This window comes from Triticum aestivum, chromosome 7B, assembly GCF_018294505.1.
Source record: "Triticum aestivum cultivar Chinese Spring chromosome 7B, IWGSC CS RefSeq v2.1, whole genome shotgun sequence".
Taxonomy (NCBI): domain Eukaryota; kingdom Viridiplantae; phylum Streptophyta; class Magnoliopsida; order Poales; family Poaceae; genus Triticum; species Triticum aestivum.
In genome coordinates this window covers 169,127,982-169,143,161 of record NC_057813.1, presented here as the reverse complement: position 1 = coordinate 169,143,161, position 15,180 = coordinate 169,127,982, and the positions used below count along the sequence as shown (strand labels likewise).

At 47.0% G+C, this 15,180-nt stretch overlaps 2 protein-coding genes, 2 long non-coding RNA genes and 1 other non-coding gene across 6 annotated transcripts; 2 read left to right on the top strand and 3 right to left on the bottom strand.

Annotated features, from left to right (window-relative positions):
* Positions 1 to 612: 612 nt before the first annotated feature.
* On the bottom strand, positions 613 to 3,830 carry LOC123157082 (uncharacterized). The gene is made up of 3 exons (XR_006478666.1): positions 1,826 to 3,830; positions 1,516 to 1,707; positions 613 to 800 (listed from the first exon to the last, which is right to left on the bottom strand). It is a non-coding gene; the product is annotated as an uncharacterized lncRNA (long non-coding RNA).
* Positions 776 to 878, top strand: LOC123163314 (U6 spliceosomal RNA). Its single transcript, XR_006481837.1, has one exon. It is a non-coding gene; the product is annotated as a U6 spliceosomal RNA (small nuclear RNA).
* Positions 3,831 to 3,904: 74 nt separating the features above from the next.
* Positions 3,905 to 8,874, top strand: LOC123157079 (phosphate transporter PHO1-3). The gene is made up of 14 exons (XM_044575323.1): positions 3,905 to 4,441; positions 4,542 to 4,875; positions 5,349 to 5,787; positions 5,869 to 5,917; positions 6,010 to 6,081; positions 6,183 to 6,312; positions 6,401 to 6,521; positions 6,628 to 6,877; positions 6,962 to 7,066; positions 7,167 to 7,211; positions 7,599 to 7,751; positions 7,852 to 8,130; positions 8,221 to 8,357; positions 8,462 to 8,874. The coding sequence occupies exons 1-14, from the start codon at positions 4,076 to 4,078 to the stop codon at positions 8,547 to 8,549; spliced, it is 2,568 nt and encodes an 855-aa protein (XP_044431258.1). The 5' UTR covers positions 3,905 to 4,075; the 3' UTR covers positions 8,550 to 8,874.
* On the bottom strand, positions 5,782 to 8,335 carry LOC123157081 (uncharacterized). Its single transcript, XR_006478665.1, has 3 exons — positions 8,200 to 8,335; positions 6,040 to 6,263; positions 5,782 to 5,951 (listed from the first exon to the last, which is right to left on the bottom strand). It is a non-coding gene; the product is annotated as an uncharacterized lncRNA (long non-coding RNA).
* A 326-nt stretch (positions 8,875 to 9,200) lies between the features above and the next one.
* On the bottom strand, positions 9,201 to 11,950 carry LOC123157080 (pentatricopeptide repeat-containing protein At1g74600, chloroplastic). 2 transcript variants are annotated; one of them, XM_044575324.1, is made up of 3 exons: positions 9,613 to 11,950; positions 9,430 to 9,533; positions 9,201 to 9,340 (listed from the first exon to the last, which is right to left on the bottom strand). In XM_044575324.1, the coding sequence occupies exon 1, from the start codon at positions 11,855 to 11,857 to the stop codon at positions 9,851 to 9,853; it is 2,007 nt and encodes a 668-aa protein (XP_044431259.1). In that variant the 5' UTR covers positions 11,858 to 11,950; the 3' UTR covers positions 9,201 to 9,340; positions 9,430 to 9,533; positions 9,613 to 9,850. The 2 variants fall into 2 exon arrangements, with proteins under 2 accessions (XP_044431259.1, XP_044431260.1); XM_044575325.1 differs by having other exon boundaries at positions 9,682 to 11,950.
* Between the last annotated feature and the right edge of the window lie 3,230 nt (positions 11,951 to 15,180).

Genomic DNA, 15,180 nt, shown 5'->3' with positions numbered 1-15,180 from the left:
CTTTTACTGACATATATTGATGCTGACAGGATTAAGCCATCCTAGTCCTAAGGCCTATAGGGCACTCAAAATTGCTCTCAGTTAAGATGAGTAGTAAAGCTTTTTTCAACATCCTTTATTAAGTGCTTTCTCGAAACATCCTTTATCTATACCTTTTACCTACCAAAAGTTACATTGCCAACCAGTTACTCTTAGCATTATTGCTCCTAACTGCAATCCAAGTAAACAAGCTGAATCTGTAAAACATGAACCACGCGGATCTTATATACTCATTTGTTCTTCACATGTTCATTTGCGGTGAAATATATCCTGATCGGAAAAAATTATGGTCTGCCTAATATTTGGCTGTTTACCAAATTTGTCATTTGCTCCAGAATCTAGGTAAGAAAAGGCAGCTGATCATGGACAAGATATATAAAGATATTAAAGGTATATCAGAGAAATTCTAGGAGAGATAGACACAATCTTCTGTTGGGGAAATTAGAAGCAGTTGTTGCTTAATTAACACCAAGGATTTAGCTTTTGCTGTCCACCCTCTGACGACCACCCTACTAAACGGCTTTGTCGAAATAGCAGGATATCATTTTAAAGTTGCAAAGCAGAGTTATCATCTTCTTTCTGGAATACACTTTAAAATTCCATTGTCAATAATTTGTTTAAAAGGATTCCGACCCTTCATTTTCAACTAAAAGCAAAGCTGTGTGTGTTTAATTTTATAATCCGCTTAGGGTGCATCTTAGGAGAGGACATCCTGGCAGCTGAGCTGTGCATTTGAGTCCCTTCTCGGAAATCTGATAAAACTGGAATGAGACAAACAAGATTAGCATGGCCCATGCCCAGGAATAACCTGCACATATCAAGAAAAAAAGTATGCATTTGACTGATGTGATAAGATTCGTAGAATCTTCCATTATGGAGAAAAAATGGCAGACTTAACAGTCGACAAATACGGAAGAATATCACAGATTAAATTAAGGATATTAAGTATCAATTGTTTAGCTGGGTTACTGATTAATTGGATTTTATTTTCGATAAACTTTGCAATGAATGTCACTTTACAAACATTTTGTGCTCACATATGATGTGGAAAAAAAATCATTTATCAAATAATTTGGTGCGGACTTGAACAATGTTCCAAATTATTATATTGAAATAGGCGTCTTCTAACTTCTTTCCAAACAGGGCACTGTAGGGTGTTTGATGAAGTTCTAACTTATCAGGAAATGTAGAAGCCAGATACCTAATTGTAATATGGCATGTTATAAGCAATAGTCACATGAGGTGTGTACTAGTCCATTAAAATCATAATAGCACTTCTAATAGTTATAAATGTTCAACAAATACAGATAAGATTGGCACGACATGTATAAAACGTGGCATAAATTTGACACCTAAATTTGCTGCACACGCAGAATAACAACGAAGGAAAGAAAATTTATGTTATATATGTAGTACTCCGAAATCTATTACTGTTTACAACAAATATAGTACCTTAATACCGGGGGGATTTCTCACCTTCAATGCACCGACCACAATTTGCTTCTGTTTGAGCCAGACAAACAGAGCATCACCACAATCAAGATTATCCTCTTCTGTTTCAAAGTCATGCCAAGTTTTAAAATCAACTTTGCCAAAAGCAGGGTGGTGGCTATGGGCTTAGACGGCGACGAAGGGCTGCAATCACCAACCTTCTCAACTGCAAACTTACTGCTTTCCCAATCATGTATCTCGGTCAGTTTAACTTCTTGAAAACAAGTTCGAATGTACTACATAGAAGCTACTGCAATGAAAGAGTTATCCAATGACAAACCGTCAGGAACCTGACCTTGGGCAGTGCTAGTGACTTTAGTCCCACCACGGATATGGGAGGAGGCTAGGAGCTCCTTATAAGGGAGAGTGCCACACTCCCTTCAAGCCGGTCTTTTGAGATGTTGTGGGCTCTCCGCTTGTAGTGGAGTGTCCGACAGGGACGAAGCTAGAAAAAAAGCTTGATGGGGTCATATCCATGGCAATGGGGTCATCTTCTATAAATCAAAAATGATTAATACTAAGTAAATGAAGGATTTAGTAATTTCATTGGGGTCAATTGACCCCAATGCCTACATGCAAGCTCCGTCCCAGGTGTCCGATGCGCACCGGAAACGTCCGAACATATGCCGATGGACCGGGAGCTGGGCCTAGGCTGCTAACAAGTGGTATCAGAGCTGGGCCCCACACCACCCTAAGGGGGGCTTCCCTAGGGGGGTGGGGTGCCAGGAACCTGACCTTGGACAGTGCTAGTGACTTTAGTCCCACCACGGATATGGGAGGAGGCTAGGAGCTCCTTATAAGGGAGAATGGCACACTCCCTTCAGGCCGGTCTTTTGGGATGTAGTGGGCTCTCCGCTTGTAGTGGAGTGTCCGATGCGCACCGGAAACGTCCAAACATATGCCGATGGACTCGGAGCTGGGCCTACGCTGCTAACACAAACGGGTCCCAAACGTAGGAAAAGATGGTGACACTTTTTATAGCGATTCTGAGTTTGAGCATGAGCTATGGAGAGCTTACATAATTTTTAGCGATAGCCTCCACAACGATTTTGATGATCCATATTCTGCAGAGATTCCAACGCGATGGAGTCCATGCAAATTCGGCTATAGGAGTAATTAAGAAGGGTAGGATCCAGCTTCCAGCAAGAGTCCAGGAACATACAAGAATATCTAATGAGTCATGGTAAAAGTAGAAGAGTCCTGAGTACAATAGCAATTTTGTAATAGTCCCGGTTGTCACTAGCTGGAATTACTATGCAGTGAATAATAGCCAACCTATAAGGTCTACCTCGACGGCCTAAAAGTAGAAGAGGCAACAGATTTGTGCAAGGGCCTTGGTTCTCAGGATATGGGAGATGACAGCTAGTGGGTAAATTTTTACCAACATTGACGGCAAAGTCAATAGAGGGGCTTAATTCCGCAGTTGTGCATAAGCTATGCCTCTTTTCAGCTTATGGCATTCTGGGTCCGTAAGTCATCCCATGAGCTGAAAATAAGGGACCCCTGCACGTTTGAAGGTAAGAAATTTGTGCACTGTAGTTGAACTATTTCCTGTAAAAATCCTTCGAATCTAGAAAAAAAATTACGTAGCTCATATTTACAACTACTCCTATTTTAGCTTGCAAAAACGTCTTACATTATGAGATGGAGGGAGTAGCTTTTAAACTAAACAGATTGAACAGTCTAAGCATAAAATACAGTCCTAATCGCCACTAAAGTACATGCATGAATCACATGAGACGGTACAATTTTCGGCTTAGTAGTAGCATAGCGATCTCTTATTTGTCGGTGGTTATTTTCGCAACCACATGCAATTTGATTCAATGGATATTTGTAGAAATTTTGGATGGTTATAATCCTTAGAAAATTTTCCTACAATGGTTGTTTGATTCATAGGATTGAATCATATAGGAATTTTGCAGAAGCATTCCTTTATACTATACCACATTCCATAAAAAAAAATAGCATCCACTCAAATCTCTTGAAAAGAACACTTTTTTCGAGAAAGGAATGATTTTTTTTTCCTGTGATGCAATCAAACAAACCAAAATAATGTATTAGGATTCAAAAATGAGCACGACACTGCAATCCTATAAAATCCATATTCCTACGTTTTCAGAATTCCGTGAATCAAAAGAGGCACTGAAATGGCCAGTGAACCGAGTGGCATGTGCCCAGCTCCTTTTCCCGTGGGCCCGTTTCTTCATCCTCTGCGGGACACATTTCTTTTGCACTAGAGCCATGCACGACACTAACAGCCTCCACCATCGTCGTGGCTGGTCCAATGGAGTGAGTGATCCACCAATCCATCCGTCCTATAAAACACGTCCCTCCCACCATCCCTCCCCTCTCTCAACTGGGGAGCTAACAGAGACGGAGAATCCATCCAACCAACCCAACCCAAGGCACCAACACACACTACGCCCAACTGGTGATCACCAATTGACAGGAGCTAGCTAGCATAAACCCCCACATGAGCAACAGCTAATTCCCCAGTCTCCTTCAGCCCTCCCTCTCATAGATTCTAGTTCCAAATTCTCCTCCAATGGACGCTACCGGCGCACACTCGCATGCAGCTCGTATAAGTACGCCATACCCCATGGCTTCCTTTGAGACACCCGCACACCGGTGCCACCACCACAGCTGCGGCGAGCTGCACTGCTGCGCCCTGAGGCCGCCAATGGTGAAGTTCTCCAAGCAGTTCGAGGGCCAGCTCGTGCCGGAGTGGAAGGAGGCCTTCGTCGACTACTGGCTGCTCAAGAAGGACATCAAGAAGCTGCAGGCCGCTGCCGGCGCCGAGGCGGCGCCACTGCAGTCACAGTTCCAGGCGCCCGTGGCTGCCAGTCACTGGGTGATGAGGCTCCCGTTCCTCAACCCCCATGGCCACCACAAGGAGCACGGCGCCATACAGGTATGCAGCGCACATGTACAGCCTCGTGCAAACTATTTTCCAAGTGAGATGGTCGACTGAGATGAGGTTCGTATGTTCCGTTGGTACGCGCGCAATGCAGGTGCACAGAAAGCTGGCGAGCGGCGGCAACCACGGCGCGGTGGCCGGAGAGGTGTACGAGACGGAGGTTCTGGACACGGCAGGGTTCGCCGGGGCGGAGGCGGAGGAGGCGAGGGCCTTCTTCCAGAGGCTGGACGAGCAGCTGAACAAGGTGAACCGGTTCTACGAGAGGAAGGAAGGGGAGTTCCTGGAGCGTGGCGAGTGCCTCAGGCGGCAGCAGCAGATCCTGGTCGAGCTCAAGGCCGCCGTCACCGAGGCACGGCGTCGCGGGGGCTCGTCGGCGGCGGGGAGCGCCGACCCGGAGGACCCGTCCGTGTCTTGCTCTATCCTGCATGGTGAGTGTACATACATACATAAATGCATGCCACTATATGTGCTAGATATGCTTGTTAATTAAGCCAGTTGAGGGTAAAAGCTGATTAGCTAGGCCAGCTGCTGCTGTCTAGCTGGTCTTGAACTATGCATAAATAAGACTGGCTGGGAAGGGAAAAATAGAAGAGGCAATCCTGGTTGGCGTATCCAGATTAGTCCAGTAGTTGTTGAGCTTGGCGTGCAATTGAAAGGCATATTTAGGTTCATCGGTGAGATACCCTTAGTATAGGTGAGATCCTTCTTCAAGCCATGAGCTAGTTATTCATTGTTAGTCTTCTATGAGCATACAAGGAATTGAATGGTGTCATACCAACTCATTCCACAAAAGGATGAGTGGATAACACCCATTCCCCATCACATATACACCCCATGAGTGAGTTCTTCGAGCTTCGAAGTCGCATAGAAATTGATTTGTGGCTTGCCACCAAAATTGCAGGAGATCAATCCCTCAGGGGCATTACAGAGCAAGAACACGAAAGTCAAGAAAAGCTCGCCGACGATGCTACGGCAAAGAACACTGATGAAGGGGAGGACCATCTTCCCATCTCCGAAGGTCTGGGTGACTCGGGAAGGATTGAGAAGCCGAGAGAAGAAGCTGCCAACAAGCTGAGGACATTCTCAGGGAGGGCGGTCACTTGCCAGGGCAGGAGCGTGAGGATCAACATTCCGGTCACCACACCATCAAGGACCGTGTTCGCCATCCGTGAACTTTTGTTCGATGACATGCTAAGCCAGTCAAGGAAGACTGGGGGAAATGGTGGCGATGGTGGTGAGAAGTTGAGCATCAACAAGAAAAAGGTGCACCAGGCAGAGAAGATGATCAGAGGAGCCCTGGTTGAGCTGTACAAGGGCTTGGGGTACCTCAAGACGTATCGGTAGGTATAGCTGATGGCATGGTATGTTGTCCTGCTTTGTGTGCCGAGTGGGTACTGACAGGGAAAGCACTCTTGTTGCAGGAGCTTGAACATGCTGGCTTTTGTTAAGATTTTGAAGAAATTTGACAAGGTTCCTGCCAATGCCTCTTTCCTTATCCCATTGCCTGAAAATTATCACATATAAGCAATGCTGAACAAACCAAATATTTTTTCGCTTTGCAGGTTACAGCAAAGGAAGTGCAGACAATTTACCTGAAAGTAGTGGAGAGCTCCTACTTTAATAGCTCCGACAAGGTATTTTCCAATCATACAGCACACTTGAGAAGATCTGAAGCATTTCAGTCTACCAAAACTCCAAAGGTTCCGAGTTCTGACTGAAAACTTCCTCTTAATAGGCAATCAGGCTAACGGACGATGTCGAGGAGCTGTTTGTGAGACATTTCGCAAGCGGTGACAAAAGGAAAGCAATGAAGTACCTGAAGCCAAATCAGAAAGAAGAATCACATGCTACCACATTTTTCATAGGTAATAGTTGTTTATAAGCTTTGCATTCCTTCCAATTCTATGATAAAGATAATTTCGGAATCCTTATGCACTACTGTCAAATTTTCAGGACTATTCACTGGTGGCTTTGTAGCACTATTTATCGGTTACTGTATCATGGCGCACATAGCTGGGATGTACACTCATCAGTCAAACAAGGTCTACATGTCAACATCCTACCCTGTCCTTAGGTAAGCACCCAACATGTCAGTTCAATTGCTACTATACTCTTATAAGAAACAAAAGGTGTTAAAACTCAATGATCGAGTACTGACATTAAACGATCCCAATCTGCAGCATGTTCAGCCTCTTCTTCCTGCATCTCTTCCTCTATGGATGCAACATCTTCATGTGGAGAAAGACACGCATAAACTACGCATTCATATTCGAATTTGCACCTACGAAAGAGCTCAAGTATCGTGATGTGTTCTTGATATGCACTACCTCCATGACGATTGTTGTTGGTGTCATGTTTGCACACCTGACACTCATTTTCAAAGGGTATTCTTCAAGTACAGTCCAAGCAGTCCCAGGGTGCCTTCTTCTGGTATGCTATATTCAACGTTACATATGTAATGTTTATTGTCAATGTTGCTATACCCATATGAGGCTGATGCTTCTGTTTATTCAGGTGTTCTTATTAGTATTGGTCTGCCCTTTCAAAATCATTTACCGATCAAGTCGTTATCATTTCCTAATAGCGATCAGAAACATCATTCTAACACCCTTTTACAAGGTACTTTGCTATAGCTGAAGAGCATTTTTTTTTAAATGAGTGGACGGAGTCCTATCAAACTCCATACAAAAAAAGAAGCTAAATTCATGTTTATATGCAGGTTGTCATGGTTGATTTCTTCATGGCTGATCAGCTTTGTAGCCAGGTAATCAAATAATAGAAGCTAAATGTTTGTCAAGTTCAGCTGTGCTAGCTTAAACCAAAATGCTCAGTAGGGTCCATTTACAACATGAACTGATCAGCATCAATAATTGCTTTTGCCAACATGGATGTTTGTTTTAGTTACTATTTACTACTCTCTCCGTTCACTATTATAAGATGTTTTGGATATTTCAATATGGACTACATACGGACTGAAATGAGTGAACAAACACACTAAAATGCGTCTATATACATCCAATTCAGAAGAAAGTTAGAGCATCTTATAATAGTGAACAGAGGGAGTACATACTACTACAGTGTAGCGTGTAGAGAAGCAATGATGGTGTTTAATTTCGAATGACTAATAAAGTAATGATTTGCTGGAAAATAGGTACCGCTGCTTAGAACCCTGGAATACCTGGCATGTTATTACATAACCAGCAGCTATAAGACACAAGACTATGGATACTGCACAAGAGTGAAACATTTTAGAGATTTGGCTTATGCAGTATCCTTCCTGCCCTACTACTGGAGAGCCATGCAGGTATACAAGATTGAACATGACTTGCCACATCACAATGTCTATTCTTCAGACTTCTTATAGGTACTAATGCTCTTTCTTATTATTACGGTTGTCCTGACAGTGTGCAAGGAGGTGGTTTGACGAAGGGGACATAAACCACATTGTCAACCTTGGGAAGTACGTGTCAGCAATGCTTGCTGCAGGAACAAAAGTGGCATATGAGAATGATAACAGTGCTGGATGGCTATCACTTGTCGTCATCGTGTCAAGTGTCGCCACTATCTACCAACTGTACTGGGACTTTGTCAAGGACTGGGGTCTTCTACAGTTCAACTCCAAGAACCCTTGGCTTCGTAACGATCTGATACTTAAACAAAAATACATTTATTTCATATCCATGGTATGTTCTCTAAAATAATTAAGGTTTGCATCGAAAAATTGCGAGCGAAGATAAATTGCATGTACTTACAGAGAGCCTGACATTTTACAGGGTTTGAACCTTCTTTTGAGGCTTGCTTGGCTTCAAACTGTCATCCACCCTAACATTGGAAGCCTGGATTCTAGAGTTACTCTGTTCTTTTTGGCAGCTCTTGAGGTGATTCGACGGGGCCTTTGGAACTTCTACAGGTAAAGTTTTTGCCAGTGAATCCTAAGTCTTGAATTTTTCATTGTGATGGATATACAAGCCTGAATTTACACTAAAAGAACATTACCAAAAACTTCTCTGTCAGGCTGGAGAACGAACACCTAAACAATGCAGGGAAGTTCAGAGCTGTGAAGGTTGTTCCACTTCCTTTTCATGAAGTCGAAGAGGACTAACAGCATGAGGCGTCATTGCAGCACGCTCTAGGATTGCAGAACTCCCAAACAGTTCAGATGTAACACCAACTAATGTTAGAAAGCATGCACTACACTACTATAATTCAATTCATTTTTTGGTGTGACAAATAAAGCGCATTCAAATGTACCGTTTGGAGAGAAGTGATATGCAAATAATAACACTATATACATAGAGCACATAAGTTCCAACTGGTTTTCCATGTAAGAATTGGTACTGGTATAATGTAAACTGAAGTCAGATCACTTCATGAGATCCAAGTACTCGAAAAATAGTTGCTCTACATTTCTTCTGTTGACTGTTCCACCATCTTGTAATTTGGCTATCTGGGAAATATGATTATATCTAGTTAATGGTAGCCCAGTCATGGATAAATTACCTCAAAAGAGATCAATCAACGATCAATATGACTAGCAGAATTTGCAGTTAACTAATAAGTTACTTACATTACAAGCTCAACTAGGGATGCAAAGTGGCATCCTGCTCAGGCCCACTAAACTAAGCTACCAGTATAAAATGCACTGATTACAGCAAATAGGGGCCAGACTTCTTGTTGTTTTTTTATCAACTGAAGGAAGTGGGCTGACGTGGGACGCCACTTTGCATCCCTAAGTTCAACAAAATCGCACGCATCATCACATACTGACATATATTCAGTAGTGAAGCTCCAGTGTTTTGAATTGTGAATACTGAATAGTAAGCACATACGAGATCCTGGTATACAGATTGTTGATGTTGCAGTTAACCTGACATTAGCATTGTGTCTTCTTTGCTGCATATGTGTTCAAAAATAGCATATTACAACTTAGTTTACAAATCAGAGAGCATATGTAAGAAGAGCTGGGCAATGCTCATACTGACCTTCCATTGCAGGTTGAATGCAAAAAGGGTATTGATGCCTGGCATTGCATTTGCTTCCAATAAAGGGTTTACACCTCTAAATTTCCAATAACATCAAAACTCACCTGACAATATATAAGAATTGTACACAGTGGTAAGAACTCTGTTTGCAGTTTACAACAGTTTAGTAACAGAGCATCTCACCTTAAGATAAGAAACATATCGCAAGCAAGTCGTATGGCATATAAAGGATAATAATCTTGTCCTTCGTACCAAGTCATCTTTCGAGTGGAGATATGACATTGGGCTCAATTCCCAGACATGACAACCGCGGCGAGCAGTCAGTCAATCTCACACGGTTGAGTCCATTATGCCTCAATACAACTATCAACTGTAACTCCACCTGATGTGTAGAAAACGATACATCAACGCATCACCAATCTTACGTTATTCCATCTTGCAATACATCACATGTATTATCTGAAAATTCTTCTCCAGCAACCCAACTACTTCCCACATCTTTTCTTACTCGCTGGACGTCAAACACAGTACGATTCCAAGCCTTCTCTTCCCACATGTCAATTGAAGCATGAATGCTGGATAATGTAATGTATGGTGAAGGATCATCAGGTCTTATTTCAAGAATCTTCTTTGCTGCCAGCCTTCCCAACTCCACATTACCATGAGTCCTACATGAAGCTAGCAAAGCTTCCCACACGAGTTTGTCCGGATAACAAGGCATAGCATCAATAAACTCGAGTGCATCAGAAAATCTTCCAGCGCGGGCAAAAAGATCAACCATGCATGTGTAGTGCTCCATCTTAGGCTTCACATTGTACTTGGTGTTCATCAGTTTGAAATACTCACAACCCTCAGCAACTAGGCCCATTCGGCTGCAAGATGATAACAACCCGACAAAAGTGTAATCATCTGGACAAACTGCTTCTTCTTGCATCAGGTCAAATAGCTGAATGGCTGCCACCTCATTTCCATGCTGTGAAAAACTTGTTATTAGTGCATTCCACGAGATAATGCCTCTACTCCTCATTGAATTGAAAATCTTCAGTGCAATACGAACACTTCCGCACTTGGCGTACATAGTCAAAAGGGCATTCTCAACTGAATTGGCATCATCAATTCCTAACTTCACCACCCTCGAATGAATTTGCCACCCAACAGCATAATTTGTGGTGCTAGAACAGGCCCTTAGCACACTGGTGATGCAAAAGACGGGAGATCCTAAGCCTTTCCGAAGCATTTCCCTGAAGAGCAAGAGTGTCTCCAGAGCAAGATCATTTTGAGCATAGCAAGTTAATAATGCCGTCCATGATATAATGTCTTTGTTTTCCAGGCGATTAAATATAATCTCTGCACCTGTGACATCCCCGCATCTGCCATAAACAGTGATAGTTGCATTGAGCAGTAATGTATCCAGCTTAAAGAAAGTCTTCAGAGCATAGCAGTGGACCTCCTTGGCCAGTCTCAGCCGTCCTAATGATGAACAAACCTGCAGTAGGCTAGTTACAGCTGACTGATCAATTGCCATATTTTCCATGACCATCTCACGAAAGTTCCAAACTGCCTCCATGTTGCATCCATTCCGCGCAAAAGCTACAAGAAGTGAAGTCATGGAGAAGGCATCATGCCTTATCCGGCAAGACAACCTAGCCATCTCATTCACTCCCCCGCATCTACCATACATCGCTATAAGGGCGGTTCCTAAAGCAGGATCAACCTCAGTCCCCATCTTCAATAAGCAGCCATGGATTTGCTTCCCACCAGGAAGCAACTCAGGTGCATCAAATACCTTCAGGATGCAGGAAAACGTTGCATTTGTTGGCCAAACCTTCAAGAGCAGCATCTTCTTTAGCAAGGCAATTGCTGCATCACGGTGCTCTGAACATCCCTGGTTGACAAGGCAGCTGATTATGCTCGTCCAGCTGGCGACGCACCTCTGCGGCGAGAGCGCAAACGCCCGCCACGACAAGTCCACGCGCCCGCACTTGGAGTACATATCCACCAGTGCCCCCGCAACACTCTCGTCCTCGGCCACACCAAACTTGAGAGCGGAAGCATGCGCTTGCGAGCCCGCGGCAGTGTCTTTGGCACGGGTGCACCCGGCGACCAGAGCGCCGAGCACGAACGAGTTGGGGCGGTCGCAGCTTCCGCGCTCCCCACTACGAAGCATGTCGGAGAAGAGAAAAAAAGCCTCCCGGAGGTCGCCGAGGCGAGAGGCGCCGGAGACGAGGACTGACCAGGAGACGACGTTGCGCTGGGGCATTTCGTCGAACAGGCGGCGCGCTTCCGCGTGGAGGCTGCCGCCGATGTAGGAGAGGAGAAGGTTGTTGCAGAGGTAGATGGAGGCGAGGCAGCCGAGCTTCGCGGCGGCGCCGTGGACTGCGCGCGGGTGACGGCCGCCGCGGAGGAGGGCGGCCAGGTGGTCGTGCATTTGTGCCTGGCATTCGGCCGCCGCGCTCACCTCAGCCTGTGTCGCGCTGCATACTTGCACGGTGCAGCCGCAGACCTAAATACGCTCGGCGGGGTTTTCAGAAAAAACAGTCGGCACGTATACGTTTGGAAACACAAGCAATTTTATATACTTTTTTCTGAAAAAAAAAAGTAGGAAACACAAGCAATGGCAAACGTGCGAATGGTTTACCATGAAAAAAAAACGTGCGAATGTTTCTTTATAACATCAAGACTTTATTTCTCAAATAACCGCAAAGTCATTTACAAGAGCATGAGAAATAAAATCAGACAAAAAGGTTGACAGCCACGTGCCCAGGTCAGGATGTAGGACTCTAAACGATCCATTAAAACAACTAAGGTCTCAAAAAAAATGGTTTTGAGGAGTTAACCGCACTTAGCTGATCCCCTATTCTTATTTTGTGATCCTTCGGCGGCAACATCTTTATGTGGATCCAATAGAGCTTCTTGAGGGCATTTTCAGCCGTTGGCCCCTCAGGGGGCGTCTAAAAGCGCCGCTTGGGGGTGAGCCGGCGCAAAAAATTGGCCCTGGGGGCGAGTTGGTCACCAGCCGTCGGCCCCCAGGCGCGTATTAAAAAAAAGGGCCGTTTGGCGAAGTTATGATAAAAAGTAGTTAAATTTCGGCTAAACATGGCAAATTTCAGCGAAATTCGCGCATTTTCATTACATTAACCTAATCTAAAAAAGAAAGGGGCTGAAGTCGTCGCCGCCATCGTCGTCGTCGGCCTTCTCCTCCTTGACGCGGGCGCCCCTGCTGGACCCGGCGTCGCCATGGCGGACTGGCGGCGGTGCGTCGTCGTCGCTGTCGCATAGGACGACGACCCCGTCTTCATCGCGGCCGCGTCGGTGCTCCTCGAAGCGGCGCAGGGCGGCACGCTGGCGCTCCTTCACCTTCTCCCGGCGTGCCTTCTCTATCGCAATGGAGTCCTAGCGCGCCCATTCTAGGGCCGCGTCGTCGTCGTCGAACTCCGCCTTCACCGGCGCCAGCCCCGGCTCCGTCTTCACCGGCGCCAGCCCCGGCTCCGTCTTTGGCTTGATGAAGCGCGGAGGAGCCGACGAGGAGGAGGCGCGCCGGCCGCCCTCGTTGATGACGATGTCGGCGCTGCGAGTGCGCCGGCCGAGCGGCGACTCCACCGCGGGCTCGGCCTTGACGCCAAGCAGGGCCGGAGTGCCGGAGGAGTGCGATGAGGATCGGGAGGAGGAAGAGGAGGAGGAGGACCCGAACCTCCTTGGTGCCCATGGCCCGACGCGTCGGTGCTGCGTCGGGGGGTACGCCAACGGTGGGTCGTTGCCGCCCTCGAGGTACGTGAGCACGCCCTCGAGAGTGCGGTCGGGGACACCCCACCAGAGGTGGCGCCCCTCGCTGTTCTGACGGCCGCCGACCACCGGCGCTCCGTTGGTGGACGCCAATCGCTCCTGCTGGCGGCGCTCGAAATACGCCGCCCAGGCCGCGTGGTTGTCGGCGGCGTAATGGGGGAGGGAGAGTTGGGCGTCGGTGAGGGACGCGCACACGATCTCGACCTCCTCGGCGAAGTACTTCGGCTTCGCCACGGTGTCGGGCAACGGGGGAATGGGCACTCCCCCGGCGCTGAGTCTCCACCCCGTTGGCCCGGCGCGCATGTCCGGCGGCGCCGGGATGTTCGCCTGGAACAGGAGCCAGGACTCCTGTTCACGGAGCGAACGGCGGCCGAAGCCGTTGGCCGCCGCCTCGTCTCCGGGGAAGCGTTCTGCCATGGCGACGGTGGGGCTGGGCGGGCTCGGGAGAGGTAGAGGGAGGGGCTGGGCGGCGGCGCTCGGGAGAGGCAGGGAGAGGGAGGGGCTGGATGGCGGCGAGGGGCGGGGCTGGTGTGGGCACAGGCGAGTGGAGGCCGCCGGCTTTATAGCCGGGCCGCGCCCGTGTGTACGCGTGCGAGGGAGGGGAGGCGTCGGCGCGCCGTCCCGTGAAGCGCCGCCCATGAGGAATCAATGGCAAGGCTGACCGGCGGCAGCCTTGCCATTAATTCCCCACGGGAACCGAGGCCGTTGGGGGAAGATGAGGCGCCAAGTCGCTGACGCGGCTGGCCCGCGTCTTTTTCGCGCCAAAACAGCTCGCCCCGGCACCCCCCAGCGCGCCGGGTTCGGGCTGGGTCCGCCGGCGCTGTTTTCGGCCCAAGCCGGCGAAAATCGGGCTCCTGGGAACGCGACTGGGCCGTTTTTTTGGCGCCGACGCGAAAAAATCGCCTGGGGAGGCCTTCCTGGAGGCGCGGCTGGAGATGCCCTGAGCTGATGCCCCTGCATTGGAGGAACCGACTCCTACGCGAACGCACGGAGTATATTTTTTTTCTAAGCGTTCAAACAAGTGCCTCTCCATGACTCCATTGTACATAGATGGCCTAAGTAGACAGGTTGAAAGAAAAAGAAGCAAGTACCCCGTATGTGCTACCCGTGGGCTCTTAGCTAGGGTTTCCTCCGCCTCTCGCCAGCGTAGCCGCTGGTCCGCCTCTTCTCCTATGGTCCTAGGACCATGGAGGCATGGTGGATCTCGGCCCTTGCCTGCGAGGGGGCTCCATTTTAGGTGTTTAGTTTTGTTAGGGTTGTGACTATGACACCCCATTAATTAAGCTACAATAATCCCATGTTAATGGTGTCATGTCATCATTTTCACTGTTGCTAAATCCCTTGTTGATTCAATCCGGTTCAAATTCAAATTTAAGTTAAAGGCAAAATTTAAAGTTTTCAAAATGTCAAAATTAAAATGCTCATAATGTTGCAAATATTCCATAGCTAATTATGGTGGTGAACCAACATTTTTATAAAATGTTTAAATGCCTTATAATAGTTAAAATTGTGGTTTAAACAATAAATTAAATGATTTTGACATAATAATTATTGCAAAGTATTTTATTTAAATACTAAACTAAATGTTACAGTAGCCTAACTATAAATACTAATTTAGGGGATAGTCTTATATTTATAAACTAAAATCAAAATAAAACTAATAAGAAAACAGAAAATACAAAAGAACAAAAAAAAATAAAAGAAGGGAAACCTCCCCCCTCCCCCTGGGCCGCTTGGCCGAGTTGCCACTAGGCCGGCCCAGCCACCTCACCCCATCGGCTCATCCCCTCCTCTCATTATAGGACAGGGGAGGGCGTGGCAGCCCTCCGCCGGCCAAGGCGTCGCCAGACCGTGCGTGGCGCCCATCCGGGCCTCCCTAACGCCCTCAAGATGGCTCCCCGAGCCTCCTCGGCAAACCCTAGCTCCTTCTTCCTTCTTCCTCGCTCGCCCCTCCTCCATGAGATCCGC